At 44.4% G+C, this 17301-nt stretch overlaps 1 protein-coding gene across 6 annotated transcripts in view; it reads right to left on the bottom strand.

The window, feature by feature from the left end:
- The window catches only part of epoa (erythropoietin a), a 42184-nt gene extending 25488 nt beyond the window's left edge, over positions 1-16696 (bottom strand). Inside the window, exons 1-2 of one of the 6 annotated variants that reach the window (XM_041178830.1) lie at positions 16674-16696; positions 3575-3705 (exon numbers count right to left, since the gene is read on the bottom strand). In XM_041178830.1, the coding sequence (XP_041034764.1) occupies positions 3575-3685 (111 nt within the window). In that variant the 5' untranslated portion in view covers positions 3686-3705; positions 16674-16696. Of the gene's footprint in view, positions 1-3574; positions 3706-5146; positions 5303-9116; positions 9387-9861; positions 9945-10658; positions 10740-11391; positions 11499-16673 lie in introns of those variants that run through there. The other 5 variants (XM_041178824.1, XM_041178825.1, XM_041178826.1 and 2 more) reach the window with 5 other exon arrangements.
- Positions 16697-17301: the final 605 nt, after the last annotated feature.

The following is a 17301-nucleotide window of genomic DNA, read 5'->3' as shown; positions in this document are numbered from 1 at the left end:
CTGAACTGGACCAGCCATACAATACTGTGGCTACAAGAGCACAGGTCAGAGGCTAGGAATAGCGCAACGAGTAACTCACTTCCTGACTCCCCAAAGCCTGTCCACCATCTACAAGGCACAAGTCAGGAGTGTGATGGAATACTCCCCACTTGCCTGGATGAGTGTAGCTCCCACAACACTCAAGAAGCTTGACACCTTCCAGAATAAAGCAGCCCGCTTGATTGATACCACATCCACAAACATTCACTCCCTCCACCACCAACACACAGTAGCAGCAGTGTGTACCATCTACAAGATGCACCAAGGTTCCTTAAACAGCACCTTCCAAACCCATAAGCACTACCATCTAGAAGGACAAAGACAGCAGATAGATGGAAATACCAGCACCTGCAAGATCCCCTACAAGCCACTCACCATCCTGACTTGGAAATATATCGCCGTACCTTCACTGCTGCTGGGTCAAAATTCTGGAACTCCCTCCCTAACAGCACTGTGGGTGTACCTACACCACAGGGACTGCAGTGGTTCAAGAAGGCAGCTCACCCACCACCTTCTCAAGAGCAACTAGGGATGGGCAATAAATGCTGGGCCCGGCCAGCGACGCCCACATCCCATGAATGATTTTTTTAAAAATAAGGCTGATGGTGATGTGGGCCTCAGTGAGGGCAAGGACACATTCATGGCATTTTGCTTGACCTGTAGCTGGTGAATGTTAAAAACAGAGAGGCTGACAAAGAGAATGTCGACAAAATCTAGTCATGTGGCATAGGAGAAAGACTGGGTGTTCAGACAGGAGATTGTTGTGGGGTGGGTGACAGATTGGATGTGGGGAAGATGCAGAGCTTCAAAACCCTTCCTCAACTTTGCCATCTGCACAAGTGGCAAGGGGAGTTTTTGTTTAAATGCTGGCAGGGGCAACTATATCAATCTATATTAAGTTAACAAGCTCCAAGTAGCTAAGCATATTAAACTGGCTGAAAGGATTAGTCAGCACAAGCAGTAAACACAGAAGCCTGCAAACGACTGTAAGGAATGTTATCATGGAAACGCTTAACATACTGGTATGCGATTCCTCTCTCTGTTATTTTGACAGAGCTGCTAACTGCTTTCACAATAACCAGGTTAAGCATTTGCTAAAATAGTGGAAAGTGGAATCTGATCAAACTCATTGAAGCAGTGGAACAGTAGCATGAGTTGTCGTTATTCCAGGCTAGTCACTCAGAACATGTTCTCAAAGTACGGAACTGCAGTAAGCAGCCTGGTGATGGTGAGCTTCTGTCTTGTTGTCCTTCTGCCCAAGCCATTTATACCACCACGGTGGCCGAGTGGGGGTGGGGGGGGGGGGTGGTGGTGGAGGATACGGGCAGCGGGATACTTGAGTGGCTCAAGGCCACCCTGTTGCGGATGTGGCTAATGTGGTCAAAGAGGAAAACCTTTGTTCTCTGCTGCTGTGGGGATGATTTCTAATGGCAATGTCTCTCTTTCACAAATGGGATAGGGATTGTGAGGCCCACTTTAGACTGCTTCCCATTGTCTGTACAACTGGAATTTCTAGGGAAATCTGCCAATCCGACCGCCAAGTGTGACGGCACTTCTGGGTTTTGGAGGACTCACTTGCCTTCTGCCAAAATATCTCAGGGACCAAAACAGAGTTCCATCCCAAATGCTTCTCCCTCCTACCCAGATTGCGCTAATTCTGTGCTCAAAATAGACCAGATTTTGGAAGCCATTGCTCAGTGAGTGTCAGCAGCCGAGTGATTCCAAGGGACATCACATCCAATCCAGTCATGCACGCTCTTTCCAGTATGTCTGAAAGGTCACTGGGAATGGGAACTCTGGCCGGCTTTCTCCCCTCTGTCGGGGTCAACTGAGGCAATCCCATTGCAAAGCAGCTCACAGAGGGCAGACCACGAATTGAACTTTGGAACCTTCCAGATTTATGTTGATCAGTGACTCGCTGCTTAAACGTATCAAACTATGGGATGGGGAAGTGGGTCTTGTCTCTGCACCTTTGAATGTTTAATACCCAGGAACTTTAAGCATTGTGTAATCCCTTGGTAATTGACAGATATTACAGGTTTCTTGGGATGAGCAAACAAAGAAGTGCAAAGTCTGGATTTGATCTAATCATCTGTTAAGAAAATCTGATCTCTCATGGGTCAAACTATTTGGAGTTCAAACCTGAGATGGATGATCTAATTTTATGGAAGTCCTAAATGACTAACATTGGGTACTACCACGTGTTAAATAATCCCGCAAAATCTCCTTGAATTATGTAAATGATGTAAACACATTGGGGGAGGGTGAGGACCAACTTCCATGGGGGCACTTCCCATTGCCCGCCACATCTTCGGTAAATCAACCGTTAAACCCTCGCGCGACGAAGAAAACCATGTTAATGTCATTTCTTCAGGAGTTCCTGGATTTTACAGAAGATGACCCGGAACCAATGAGGACTCTGGATAGGTGAAAGGCAGCTATCAAAAGAGTTCTCACGACTAAACAAACTGCAAACACAAAGCTGGAGTGATTGGTCATCTGCCTCCTCAGATGGAACGAGGAACATAGGAACAGGAGGAAACCATTCAGCCCCTCAAGCCTGTTTTCCCAATCAGTGAGATCATGGCTGATCCACTTAACTCCATATACCCATCTTTGCCCCACATCCCTTATTACCTTTGATTAACACAAATCTATCCATCTCAGTTTCCAAATCAACAATTGATTCCGCATTATTTGCCATTTGCAGAAGACAGTTCCAAATTTCTACCACCTTTTGAGTGAAAAAGTGTTTCCTAATTTCACTCCTGACTTTATTCTTTTTTGATTTTTCCCCCTAGTCCCAGACTTTCCAACCAGCAGAAATAGTGTCTTTTTATCAACCTTGTCTGTTCCCCTTAATGTCTCGAAAACTCAACCAAATCACCCCTTAACCTTTTAAATTCCAGGGAACACAACCCTAGATTGTTGCCGTTTGAAATGATATCGAGTTTAACTTTATTTTTCATTGGTGCTAATTTTGATATTGCTGGTTAAAGTTGTATCATTGGGCCTCAATGTCTCCTCTCCTGCAGGGGCTAATGTTTGCAGGCAGGCAGCTCTAGGGACACAGCTGCCCCGTGGGACCTCACCCAGGTGGCCATTGTCCCTGAGGGGGTTTAAACAGCGAGTGTTAGCTGGGCTTAATGTTGTCCTGGACAAACATCAACACACATGCACTCTACAGCATGGGTCTCTCGAACAGGTTGGGAACAAGAGCTGAGATGACTTTTTGTTCCCCCCCGCCCAAAAACATACAGGCCAACTAAAAGGAGCATTCCTCCAACCCTATCGTTGCTGCCCCAACTGGGAACTGGAGTGATTGGCCTGACAATTAAGGAACACATACTCAATAGATCCAGTCAACTTCTATATTTCTACACGAATAAAAGTTACTGCAGCGTTGAATCCATAACCTTGCACTAATCTGTTCTTAAGTAGAGCTCCGAGTTAACATTCATACCAAATGTCCGACCCAAAGTCACAGTGTTATACTATAAGCAGACCACATACGTGCACACAATGGCGAGCGTACCATTGAATCTGCAGCATCCTTTGCCTCTCTAATGTACTTGTCCAGCACCCTGATGTCACAGATTGGGTGGAGTGGAGTCGACTTTGCTGGCTTTATGTAACCAAGTAACATCACTAGGAGTGCAAAAAGTCCTTGGGTTGGAGAGGAGGGGGAAATAAAAAGAAAAAGAACCATCAGTTAACATGTGACAAAAGTTATGACATAAACTTGTGTATCAATATAAGGGAACCTCTGGCAGGAGTGAGGTTGTGGGGTGAGGCTGCTGCCTCAATACGCAATGTCAGCAGTCTTGTTCCAGGAAGGTATCAAATGGAAACCAAGTGAGTCATTACCGAAATGTAAAATTGACAGGGAGTCATCTCATACTGCAGGCCTAGCTGGAGGTAAGACTAGTACCTGAATGGGAAAGGCATTTGTCAGGTTCATTTGACTCTGAAGGAAAATGTGCTGTGCACCAGATCAAGAACCAGAATTGACTTAGCTGGCTCCCATCTATGGTCCACTCTCCCAACCTCCCAATGGATGCTGCACAAAGTGGAATTGAGATGACAGACTGCTGGCTCCACTCCCCTTAAGACTATGGTTACATAATTTTCTCACCCTAAGGGTGCTGAAGGTTGAATTATGTACATTACAATGTTGGGCAAATATCACACCATTTTGAACACGGATATCTCATCTATGTATGCTCATTACTTCTTTGGGAGCACCTAACTAATGGTCTGAGGTTCAGTGGAAGGGCACTTTCAATGGGCTGAATGGTCTTCTGACATTCCTAGCTGACAATAAAACTAGGATCAGGATTGCTGAATCCATGAAATGTTGCCTCAATAGGACTAGGAGAGTGGGAGTTCCAGGTCAGTGGGTTCGAATACAGATTTTACACTTCCCAAAACCATACTGATGGAATTAGGTGCTCCACTCTCTCTGTTGGCTGTCATGAGTTTATACTTAAGATGCTGACTTGCACACCATACAATCCTCTATAAAAGGACAAGACTCTACAGCATATCTTTTTATGGACATTCCTGTGTTTTGCCAAGTTTCCTTTCTGTTTTAGGTTCATAGTGACCTTGTGAATGTTGCCGAGCTCTCAGTTTCCCACAGTGCCTCAGCATATCATGACACAGTAAACCTAATCTCTTGTCATACAGTAACTCTTTCAGCCACCCACGTGGACTTATTTCTTTCCTCATTCCTCCCTTCCTGCAATCAGGTGGTTGACCGCTGCCTATCCCAAGGATTGAACCAACTCATGGCTTGAGCTGGATCAGGCAGGCACCAAGGATTCCATTCAGATAGTGCCCCATTTAAAAGGGGTGGGGGGGGGGGGGGGGGGGGGGGGGGGGGGGGTGGTGTGGGTGGGGGGGTGGCAGGTGCAATTGTCAATGACCAAATCAGCTGATTGGGCCTCAGGACAGGGCGTGGAAGACAGACCAAGCTTGACGAGCTGAATGGACAAGCAGGCCAACCTCCACATCCAAATCACCTACATCTCTGCTCTTGCTCTCAGTTGATGCTTTCCAAATGATCAGACCCTAACATTTTCATAATAATCAGGTCCCCTCCTACCTGTAGCTAGTGGCCTTGACCGCTCCGAATATCACAGGAGTTCAAAAGTTGATGAAGACACCCAAATGGTGTTATTTTTAAACAACCGCTTCCCTTGGGCAGGCAGGGTTAAAATTGTACATGTAGCATCTTTGGCATAATATGCTTTGAAATCATTCTCACGATCACTTTTTCATGCATAGATCCATCATTAATGCTTTCTATCTAACCTGCTTTTGTCGCTACACCCCCCCACCCCCACCCTCCTCAACTCCCAACCTCTCCTGAAACTGCTGCTTCGAACACAATAGGGCGATTTTTGAATTTTACATTAAATGCAGCTGGATAGGTGGGGTGCATCTGACTTTAAAATAGCTTTAGCCAGCAGTATCTCCGGTGTTGCTGTAGCTGATAATTGGCTAGACCTGTTGGCATTTTAATTGCAAAATGGCTGTCCCGTATGGCTTTCTTTTTGTCTATGCCACTCTCTGAATTTTTCTACTTTTGGCCAGGTAGATTATTTGAAATGTTAACGTATGCAGATTGACCGACCCTCGAATAATCAAATGTGACCTCCCTGATTGCTGAACAATTGAGGAGTAATATCCCAACATTATCTCAAGGTGCAGGATCTTCTGTGCTTCTAGTTTGACTGACTTAAGAAAAAATGTCTTTGACGTGAAGCTATTCCCCCTGCATAAAACGCAAGTGAAGTTATTTAACTTTGATATAATAAAAGCAAAATACTGCTGATGCTGGAAATCTAAAACAAAAACAGAAAATGCTGGAAAAACTCAGCAGGTCTAACTGCTGTTTCTGAGTTAACGTTTCGAGTCCGTATGACTCTTCTTCAGAGCCAGACTTGAAATGTTAACTGTGTTTTTCTCTCCACAGATGCTGTTAGACCTGCTGAGTTTTTCCAGCATTTTCTGTTTTTATTTAACTTCAGTTCTGGCTAAAGTTCCAAACTGCACGGCCGTTGTTCCCATCACCCAATTATAATTTTGCCTCATAAAGGTCCACATGAATCTAATTCCCCAGCCATCCTGTCGCTTGTCAAGCCATAAATAAATTCTAAAAAGGGTACTCTTCTCTGTCGATGAATGCTATAGTTTTTTAAAAAATATTATAACCTCAGTATCTTGCTGCATCTCACTGCTTCTATGTGTATTATTGAGTAAGTAAGTAAATTTGACTAAAAGCAAAATACTGCGGATGCTGGAATCTGTGGAGAGAAAGACAGAGTTAATGTTTTGAGTCCGTACGACCTAAGATTTAAGAGTCTTTCTCTCCACAGATGCTGTCAGACCCGCTCAGTTTTTCCAGCAATTTTTGCTTTTGTTTGTAATAAATTTGACTACGTGATTTAACCTGTGAAAGAGCCAGAGGGACATGGCACAGATCGTCCATTCAAAAACTGGTGGAGAATTGTTCCAGTACCAATTTACCAGGGGCTACCACACATGGAAACATAGAAATTAGGAGCAGGAGTAAGTCATTTAGCCTTGAGCCTTCTCCGCCATTCAATATGACCATGGCTGATCCTCTGTTTCAATGCTGTACTCCTGTCCTCTCCCCATAACCCTTGATGCCTTTAGAATCCAGAAATCTATCTATCTATTTCCTTCTTAAATATATCCAGTGACTTGGCCTCCACAGCCTTCTGTGGCAGAGAATTCCAAAGGTTCACTACCCTCCCAGTGAAGAAATTTCTCCTCATCTCAGTCCTAAATGGTCACTGAGAACAATCAAGATGTTGTGTCTGATACGCAGTTGGAAGTAGATTTGAAGTATGAGTCCCGTGTAGTGTCTACTCAATATAATTAGAGAGCAATTGCTAGCCTTAGTTTTATGAATGCAGGATTCAGATCATAGGAGTTTCATAGAATGGCATGGCACAGGAACAGGCCATTTGGCCCAAGTGGTCTATGCTACTGTTTATGCTCCAAAGGGACCTCCTCTCTTTGCCCCTCTTCATCAAATTCTATCAACACATCATTTTATTCCTTTCTCCAGATGTGTTTATCTCACTTCCCCTTAAATGCATCTGTGTTCACCTCAGCAACCACAGCCTGCTTATGGAAATCTGGCTTCTCATTGTGACCATGGGACGAGAGTGTTCGCAGAAACCCTCAATTGCAATTCCAAACCCTTTTGGCCGACCCATTAGCAAGGAAAAGTCAGAAGAGGAATCAGTCAGTGTCTATACTCCCGCATCTCCTCACATCACACTGTAGACTGACAATAGTAGTGGCCCCAACTGGTGGCTTTGCCTACAGCAATCCAGGCCCTTAGCTCTGGAATTCTATCCCTTAATTCTCTCTAAACCTCCCAATTCTGCCTCCTCCTAGTCAGCCCTGGCTGAGTTGATAGCATCCTAGCATCTAGATCCAAAGGTTCTAGATTCAAGTTCCACTCTAGAATACAAACATCTGACACTCCCAGTGGCAGCACAGAGGGAGTGCTGCAATGACAGAGGTGCAAACTTTTGGTTGCAACGTCAAATTTGGTCTCAATTGGACTAAACCTTCCCATTTTAAAGACAACCAATTGGGTTCTTCCTGGCATCGTAGTCAATATACACCCCTCAACCAACAATCTAAATAGATTATCTGGTCATTATTACATACTGGTTGTGGGAGCTTGCTGTGCACAAATTGGCTGTCATGTTTCACAGGATGGTTGCAGCACAGAAGGAGGCCATTCAGCCCATCATATCAGAGCTGGTTCTCCAAAGGAGCAATTCACTTGGTGCCATTTCCCTGCCTTCTCCTCTTAACCCTGCCCATTCTTCCTTTTCAGATAACAATCCAATTTCCTCTTGAAAGCATCGTTTGACCCTCCCTCCAGCACACATTCAAATCCTAACCACTCACAACATGAAAACATTTTCCCTTATGTCACCATTGCTTCTTTTGCCAATTACCATTACAACGAAGACCACTCTTCAAAAAAGCATTGGCTCTAAAGCCCTTTGGGATGTTCAGAGATGGTGAAAGGTGCATAATGAGGCCAGCGGGAGAATGCAGGCAAACTGATGTGCCGAGCTCATTTGCTCGTTACTGGCCATTTGTTCATAGACATTCGTGGGCTAATCTATTGTTTTGGTGCAACAACTGAGCACCACCCTCTCCACACCCAATGTCCACATGCATGCACTTTCAAATTGGGGTTGCTGGACACCAAGCAACAGTAGGAATCCTGGCTGATTTCCCCCCCATCCAACACCCTCCGGCTAAACCAACTAATCTAATTGAGGCCAACTGTTGCTCCCCTATTTCTACTCGAGACAAGATCTGATAACGGCATGTACTGAGAATGAACCTTCTGGTTTGCACATCTTAGTTACACACTGGGTTGTGCCTTTAGCCAATGAGCCATTTGGGTGAGAGTTAAGTTTTGTAACTGAGATCTTTGAACACACTTTCCTACAGCTGCTGCTGCTTCACAGGAGAAGGAAGCTGAAGACGATGATGAACCGGGGGTGGGGGGGGAGGTGGTAGTGGTGGAGAGATGCTATCAGATTCTCCAGTGACAGCTTGTCTCCGTGTCAAAAGAGTACAGGTTCAAGTCCCAGTCCTGAGCACTTAAAGCCGACATTTCAGTGCAGTATTGAGTGAGAGCTGCACTGTCAGAGGTGCCGCCTTTCAGGTGAGAACCAAGATTCCATTTGCTAGTTCAGTTTTGCGCAAATGATACCGTGGCTTTAATTTTTTTTAAAAACAGGCAGATGTTCTCTGAAATCTTGGTCAACATTTCCGTTAAAAACAGATTAAATCATTCATCTCACTTGCTGTTTTTGGGAGCTTCCTGTGTACAAATTGGCTGCTGCATTTACCTAAAAAAAAAGTGGCGGCACTTAAAAAAAAGTAATGAACTAATTAGCTGTGCAGTATTTTGGGATGTCTTGGAGGCGAGAAAGACACATTAGAAACGCACATTTCTTTTTCCTAAAGTGATAGCATTTGCCGCTGTGTTGTGTGCACCTTACCTCTCTGCTCATCTTTCTTTCTACCACTGATTCCACAAACAATCCCCAATACAAAGAAGATGCTCCAAATGCCCTTCCATGAACTTCTGGAAATCAATCAACCCTGTTCTTGCCAAGCTCTCCATCCAACCTGCCATGTGCATTTCAAGGCTTTTGTCCTGGTTTACAAGTTCCCCAACACTCCACTCACTCCCCAGCCACAGGTAATACTCTCGCCTCCAAGTCAGAAAGTTGTGGCGTCAAGTCGCACCCCAGAGATTTGAGCACAAAACTTCAGGCTGACACTGCCGGTGCAGTACAGAGGGAGTGCTGCGCTGTCAGCGGTGCTGTTTTTCGAAAGTGATGTTAATCTGAGGCTCTGTCTGCCCTGTCAAGCCAGCATGAAAGATCCTGCAGCAGTACTTTGAAAAAGGGCAGAGGACTTACTCCCCAGTGTCCTGACCAATTTTTTTTCCCTCAATCTACATCACTGAAAAAAATACCTGGACATTATCAAATGGGCTTTCCTGTTTCCTACATTATAGCAATGACTACACTTTAAAAAAATACTTCATTAACTGTAAAGCACTTTGCAACGTCCTGAGGTCATGAAAGGTGCTACATAAATGCAAATCTTTTTTTCTTATCTCAACAGTCTTCTCCAACAGCCCTTGGACTCCAGATTTCAACTCATCACCACTCAACATGCTCCACCATTGGATACCATCTTCCCAACAACTACGCTCCCAATTCAAAGCCTACCTACCTCTGACTGCACAGCTGGAGCAGCAGATCATCCTACCCAAGTGATAGCTCATGGAAGATTCCGCAGAGCCAGATCGCTTGCCCTGGTCATGACATGATGTAAAACAGAATGTGTCACGACGTCAGAAAATGAGGGTCAACCCTTCTCCCTCCCGAAAAGGAATCAGCCTCATAAGGCATTTGCGCGCAGTGAGAGTCAGCTCCTCCAGATACAGCGAAGAGTGATGACAGTGCCACTTTAATCAAGGGTGGGAAATCATAATGGCATTTTCCATGTAGAGTGAGGCAGGTTGCAAAACCCACTTGGACATGTGGAGCTATGTTCATGATAAAGGCATCAAAATAGGTTACATTTTACACTGGAATGAATGAATCTCCTTCTAAATGCTGCAGTCCAAATCATATCGGTCACAGGGTTCATCTTTGCCATCTCTAACCTCCAGTGTAATGAGATCAAAACCCTCACCTTTAAATCCCTCAGCGACCCCAATCATTCGACCTCTCCAATCCTCTCCAGCCCTCTGTTCTACTGATGCCCCCATTTTTAAAATTTGTTCATGGGCCGTGGGCATTGCTGGCTAGACCAGCATTAATTGCCCATCCCTAATTGCCCTTGAGAAGGCAGTGGTGAGCCGTCTTCCTGAAACAAGAGGAGGGGAGTGGGGGGTAATAGGTCTCATGGAGCAGTGGCTAGCGCCCCGGCCTCTGAGCCAGAAGCTCCAGGTTCACGTCCCACTTCAGTTCTTGATGGCTACAGCAAGTGCATTGGTAACACGTCCAAACAGATTGATTACCAACCTGCAAATCCATCCCATGTGCCAGTGGCAAGTGGTAAGAGTGGGCAAGACTTCTGGTCAGCCATGCCTGGCCCCCCTTCTGATTTCAGGCGAGTGACCCTGTTCCAGAAAATGCAGGCTATGGGAGCAGACATAAACATGTGCTTCACCTGCCTCATGTGGCTCTAGATGTGGGCAGTCATCACAATTTGACTAAGGACCCCGAAGCCCCTTGACGGTTGTATAAACGAGCAATCTTTCCTCTCCCACTTTCCGCAGGGTCCTTGCCGCATTGGCACCAAGGACTCACTTTGTCACATGAACCTGGCAGACTAAATATAAATTGTTATTGTCACAACTGATTGAGACTTGGCAGCTCTGTCTGCAGCCCACTTGTCCCAAAACTGCTCCTCACAGCAACATTTTACTTCTTAACTAGCCATAAAAAAACATACCTTGGGATATCCTGAAGTTACAAAAGGCATAAGTTCTCTATTTTTCCTGCTTTAATAGCCAAATCATGAAGGTTGTCTGGGACAGGTGATGGGAACAGAAGAGTTGAAATCACAAACTGACATACGCTTAACTAATTCAGCAGCCTGGTTGCATGCTCCAAGACAGATTCTCAGCATTTAAATCAAAACTGAGTACGTGTGTGTGTGTGTGTGTGTGTGTATACCCCTTTCACATATTCAAGGTGCACAGTCCATTTTATCAAGAGTTTCCCTGACTCCTCAGATCCCCATGCCACTTACCCGGTATCCCCATGTCCAAAACTTCATAGTCCTCTTCAATCACATTTCTGGAGTTTCCATGCGTGAATCTGTTTCCCATTGGACAATGTTACACGTTGTAAAGGAGATGCAGAAATTGCTGCAAACTTATGTCCCAGAGCAACTCCGATTTTTAAACTTTCTTTTCCGGAGGAGGCGTGGGGTTGGTGGTGGTGGCAAATAAGTTGCTTTGAAAATTCTCCTTCCAGTCAATCCAAATCCAACTCTCTCTCTCTCTCACACACACACACATACACACACACAAAACACAAGAGGCTCTCCGGAGGTGCGGGTTATAAAGCAGCGATGGGACAGTTTCGAGGTCTGGTTAGGTCGTTTTCTATTCCAAGCTCCTCTCTCTCTCTCCCTCTCCCTCTATCGCTGCCGGAGCTCAGCCTGCCTTTTAGAGAGCACGGCAGGCGCAGGGAGGGATACAAGGAAGTGTTCCCCCCCACCACCGTGTGGGCTGCTCTCAGTCGCAAGGGGATTTAAGACAGTGCGGGGAAACGCGGATTTTCCCTCGGAAATCCGAGTGCTGCTCCGTGGGTCGCCACGCAACCTGGCGCACGTTTCCACTTTGGACTCACCCCCTCCTCCTCCTCCTCATACAAAAGCGCCAGTGTCTGAGGGTCATCCACCTTCCCACACAATCCCTTTCTGAATTCGTGTTCTAAGAGACTGTGTGGAAGAGGGGTAGAGACACTTGCTTGTTTGGACGGGAGCTTCCTCATGAATTATGTTCTTTCTCCTTTTCAAGGAAGGAACGTAAATGTCAGTGTGTGTCACAATTGTATTGAGGCGCTTCTGAGAGGAACATGCTGTCCGGAGACAAGTTTAGTTTTATTGTATTTTTTTTCCCCCTTTATGGCAAGGCCAGCACTTGTTGCCCATCCCTAATTGCCCTTGAACTGAGTGGCTTGCCTTGCACAGGAACTGGGAAATAAGAATACTGATCCAAACTGGTCTTGCACACCGTAAAATGGAACACCAGTAAAAACGGAGAAATGAGAGTACTAGTCCAAACTTTTTTTTACTTCTGGGTACAGGAGTAGGCCTCTCCAGCCTGCTCCACCATTCAGTAAGACCTCTGGTTCATAATGTCCTTTAGGGAAGGAAATCTGGCATCCTTACCCAGGCTGGCCTACATAGTGACTCCAGATCCACAACAATGTGGTTGACTCTTAACCACGCTCTGCAGTGGCCGAGCACTTCACTCAGTTTGAGGGAGCTGCAATTCAGGATGGGCAACAAATGCTGGCCTCTGATTTTAATCTCACATTCCTGCCTACCCCTGATAACCTTTCGCTCCTTTGCTTATCAAAAATCTACCTACATCTGCCTTAAAGATGTTCAAGGAGCCTGCCTCAACCATCTTTTGAGGATGAGAGTTCCAAAGTCTCACAAACCTCTGAGAGAAAAATATTTTCCTTATCTCTGTCCTAAATGGCCGACCCCTTATTTTTAAACAGTGACGCCGTGTTCTAGATTCTCCTTGGCTCAGAGGTAAGGGTGCTACCCACTGCGCCCTGGGAACATCAGCCCGCAGTGAAGGAAACATCAACTGGATATCAGTTGTGATGAATAAATTGCATATCTAACCATCAGCTGGAAGAAATTAAATCTGAAGTGGGACAAATTTGGTAAGCACACTGCAGCAATTTTCATTTGTGTTAGATCTGAAATGTGACGGGCAGAAAAATGCAAGAGTCTTTGACGCAGATCTCTGCTTTCTAACTATAGAGGTGTTATCAACAGAATGTGACAGGGGAAGAGAGATGGAGAAAGTGTTACAGGAAGCGAGGACAGCATGTGGCTGGAGTAGGAAGGCAGAGTTGAGCACCCTCGTGAATCAGGGGTCACAAGAGAATTGGACTTGAACTGCCAGTTAAAGAAAGACTTTCATTCACAAAGCACCTTTTTATGACTTCAGGATGTTGCAAAGCAATTTCCAGCTCATGAAGCACCTTTGAAGTTTAGTCACTCTTGTAATACTTAACTAGTTGGAAGCCATGGGTCAATGAGTAGCATTGTTGTCCCTGAGTTGAAGGTTCAAGTCCCATTCCAGGGACTTGAGCTCAAGTATCTAGGCTAACTCTCCAGTGCAGTACTTAGGGAGTGCTGCACTATCAGAGATGCCATCCTTCAGATGACATGTTGAACTAAAGCCTCTGTCTCCTCTCTCAGCCAGACATAAATGATGCTGTTTTGAAGATGAGCAGGGGAGCTATCTCTAGTGTCTTGGTCTAGACCTACTGCTCAATCAACATCAGCAAAACAGATTATTTGGTCTTTATCACTTTGCAATTTGCCGGAACTTGCTGTGTGCAAATTGGCTGCCGTGTTTTCTACATTGCAACAGTCACTATGCTTCCAAAGTAATGTGGTCTTGAAAGGTGTTATATAAATGCAAATCATTTTTTATTTATATAGTCTTTAACAAACATAAATTTCCGGCAACATAAGAGGAGAATTTCTAAAGCTAAAATATTCAGCCAACAACAATATGTTTACCATAATTGACATGGGCAGCAACCAATCAGGAGGAATCCCGCCATTCAGATTGATCTCCCCGCTACGTTGAAATCACATATGAAAATTAAGTGATATCTTCTTCAACTTTTCCACTGAGAGAAACAAATGCAAACTTATAGAATTACACCACAGAGAAGAAGACCACTTAGCCCGTTGTGTCAGTGCTGTGTCTTTGACAGACCTATCAAATCATTCTCAGGATGGCAGTCTGTTACTAGTGGGGTAACGCGAGGACCAGCGCTGGGGCCACAACAGTTCACAATCTATATAAATGATTTGGATGTGGGGACCGAATATAATATTTCCAAATTTTCTGATGACACAAAATTAGGTGGGAATATTAGCTGTGAGGAGGATGCAAAAGGGACTTGGACAGGTTAAGTGAGTGGGCAAGAACATGGCAGGTGGAATATTATGTGAATAGGTGTGAAGTTATCCACTTTGGTAGAAAAAAACAGAAATGCAGAGCATTTCTCAAATGGCGATAGATTGGAAAATGTTAATGTACAAAGGGACCTGGGGTGTCCTTGTTCATGAGTCACAAAAAACTAGCATGCAGGTGCAGCAAGCAATTAGAAAGGATAATAGTATGTTGGCCTTCTTCACAAGCAGATTTGAGTACAGGAGTAAAGATGACTTGCTGCAATTATATAGAGCCTTGGTGAGACTGCAGTTGGAGTATTGTGTACAGTTTTGGTCTCCTTATTTAAGGAAGGATGTACTTGCCGGGGGGGGGGGTGCAACAGAGGTTCACCAGACTAATTCCTTAGATTGTTTTATGAGGAGAGATTGAGGAAACTGTGCCTGTATTCACTAGAGTTTTGAAAAATGAGAGGTGATCTCATTGAAACTTACAAAATATTAACAAGGTGTGACAGGGTAGATGTGGATAGGATGTTTCCCCTGGCTGGTGAGTCTAGAACCAGGGAACACAGTCGCAGAATAAGAGGCAGGCCATTTAAGACTGAGATGAGGAGAAATTTCTTCACTCGAAGGATGGTGCATCTTTGGAATTCTGTACCCCAGAGGGCTGTGGAAAGCTCAATCATTGAGCATGTTCAAGACAATAATTGATGGATTTATGGATACTAATGACATCAAGGGATATGGGGTTAGTGGAGAAAAATGGCATAGCATTAGACAATCAGCCATGATCTGTTTGAATGGCGGAGCAGGCTCGATGGGCCAAATGATCCAGTCCTGCTTCTATATTCCTATTGGCCCCATTCCTCTGCTCTTTCCCCATAGAGCCTTTCAAGTATTTATCCAATTCCCTTTTGAAAGTTACGATTGTAAATCTGCTTCCACCGCCCTTTCGGGCAGCACTTTCCAGATCACAAGAACTTGGTGTATTGAAAAAATAATTAATATCCCCCCTAGATTTTTTGCTGATTATATTAAATCACATATCTTCTAGTTATCAACTCTCCAGTCAGTGAAAATAGTTTCTCCCCATATTAAGGTTCTTGATAAACTTTATCCTTTGCTTTCTGTTGACAAAGAGACCAGGGGTGTTGTCAATCACAAGTCAACGATAGCAGTCTACAATCAAAAATAGCAGTTGTCACATTATTAATTGAACAGCGGACGATTTTTTTTTGTGATTTAATTGCTTCAACTTTTAAAATATATTTTTCATTATCACAGTAAGCTCTCCTGACTGGTCAACAACAGCAATGTGAATTTATGTAGCACCTTTATTGTAGCAAAACGACCCAAGGCACATCACAGGAATGTTGTAAAGCACGGTTTGCTGCTGAGCCACATAAGGGGATATCAGGACAGGTGACTAAAGACATGGTCAAAATGATGGATTTTAAGGAGCGTCTTAAAAGAGGATAGAGAGTTGGAGAGGCAGAGAGGTGTAGGGAAGAAATTCCATAGCTTGGGACCCAGGCAGCTGAAGACATTGCCATCAATGGTGGAACGACTAGTCATTCACAATTGTCAGTAGATGTGTTGAAAGTGAAATTATAATCAAAAAGTCCTAACCACAGGAAGTAAAGGGAATTATGCATAGGAAGTGAAGGCTTAAGCGAGACTTTCAATATATTAATTGTAAATTAATCGGTTGATGAATAAAACTTGTTTTCTGAACCAAGTAGGGGAAAGATTTCAGAGATTTATTCTGCAGAGCCACCTAATGTTCAAAGCCTCAAACTACACTGTGACAATTGACAATGCAAAAATTGTTGACATGGTAATTCACAACTGTAAAGGTTGACGCACAGATGTGAACAAAAAATTGTGACAACAGGATGACGGTTAGTTCTGAAGAAAGGTCCTTGATCTGAAACGTTAACTCTGTTTCTCTCTCCGCAGATGCTGCCAAACCTGCTGAATATTTCCAGCATTTTCTGTTTTTATTTCAGCAGCCATGTCCTCACTTGCACAAAACACACCCTCGGTCCCTGACCAACACTGGCCCCCAGTTATATAGTGCCTCAATCTTAAAATTCTCATCAGTGTTTCCAAGCCCCTCCAAAGTCTAGCTTGTCACCTCCATACCTCCAATCCCACAACCTTCTGAGATGTCTATGCCGATTTTAATCGTTTCACCACTGGCAGTTGTATCTTCAGCTTCTGGTCATCTGTCTTAATATTTCCTTAAGTGGTTCAGTGTCCAATTTCACTTTATTACATTGCTGAGTTCCACTTTTGGATGTTAAGTTAAAAGTGCTATACAAATGAAAGTTATTGCTGCAGATAAATACCACAACATGACTCCTTACCTTAGGAGATGTCTTCTCTGAGTTGGTTCCAATCCTTTGCTGACATTTCCGAATCGTCAATTTTCCTTTCCTGAAAATAATAAATTCCATTGGTCCCCTACCACTCTGCCATCTGCCCCCACCCCCCCACCTTCCTAATTACGTGATCTGAGCCGAGCATGTCAGAAACATTAATCTTTTTAACAACTGGGACACTCTGGAAGACAAGGTGGGTGGCTTTTATCTCTTAAAAGTTCATTTCACTTTGGCCGAGGCAGCGGGGGACAGAGGCAGGACAGTCACCACGTGTGGGTGACTGTGGTAGCAATCATTGTCAAGAGTTTCACCGCAGCCAAATGCTCAGCATTCCACAGCCGCATTTGTGTCAGGCGTCAGTCAACAAAACACGGCGCCTGTGATTGTCAACTCTAGATAGCTTGGCTCACCCGGGGGTGAAAGGTTAATCCCATTAGAGTTTTGTTTGTTTAATGATACTGAAAGCAGAGCCCCTGCTGGGGTACGTGTGTGATACCTACTGGATAACGGCCAGCTTAGAGCGACAAAGGACATACCTCCCAAAATCTGTTTGTAGATAGTTAACCTCCTGAATGCTGAAGGTTTTGCAAAGCTTCACAGTTGTATTTCGTTG

The sequence above is a fragment of the Carcharodon carcharias genome, chromosome 33 (genome assembly GCF_017639515.1).
Source record: "Carcharodon carcharias isolate sCarCar2 chromosome 33, sCarCar2.pri, whole genome shotgun sequence".
Taxonomy (NCBI): Eukaryota; Metazoa; Chordata; class Chondrichthyes; order Lamniformes; family Lamnidae; genus Carcharodon; species Carcharodon carcharias.
This window is presented reverse-complemented; position numbering and strand designations above follow the sequence as displayed.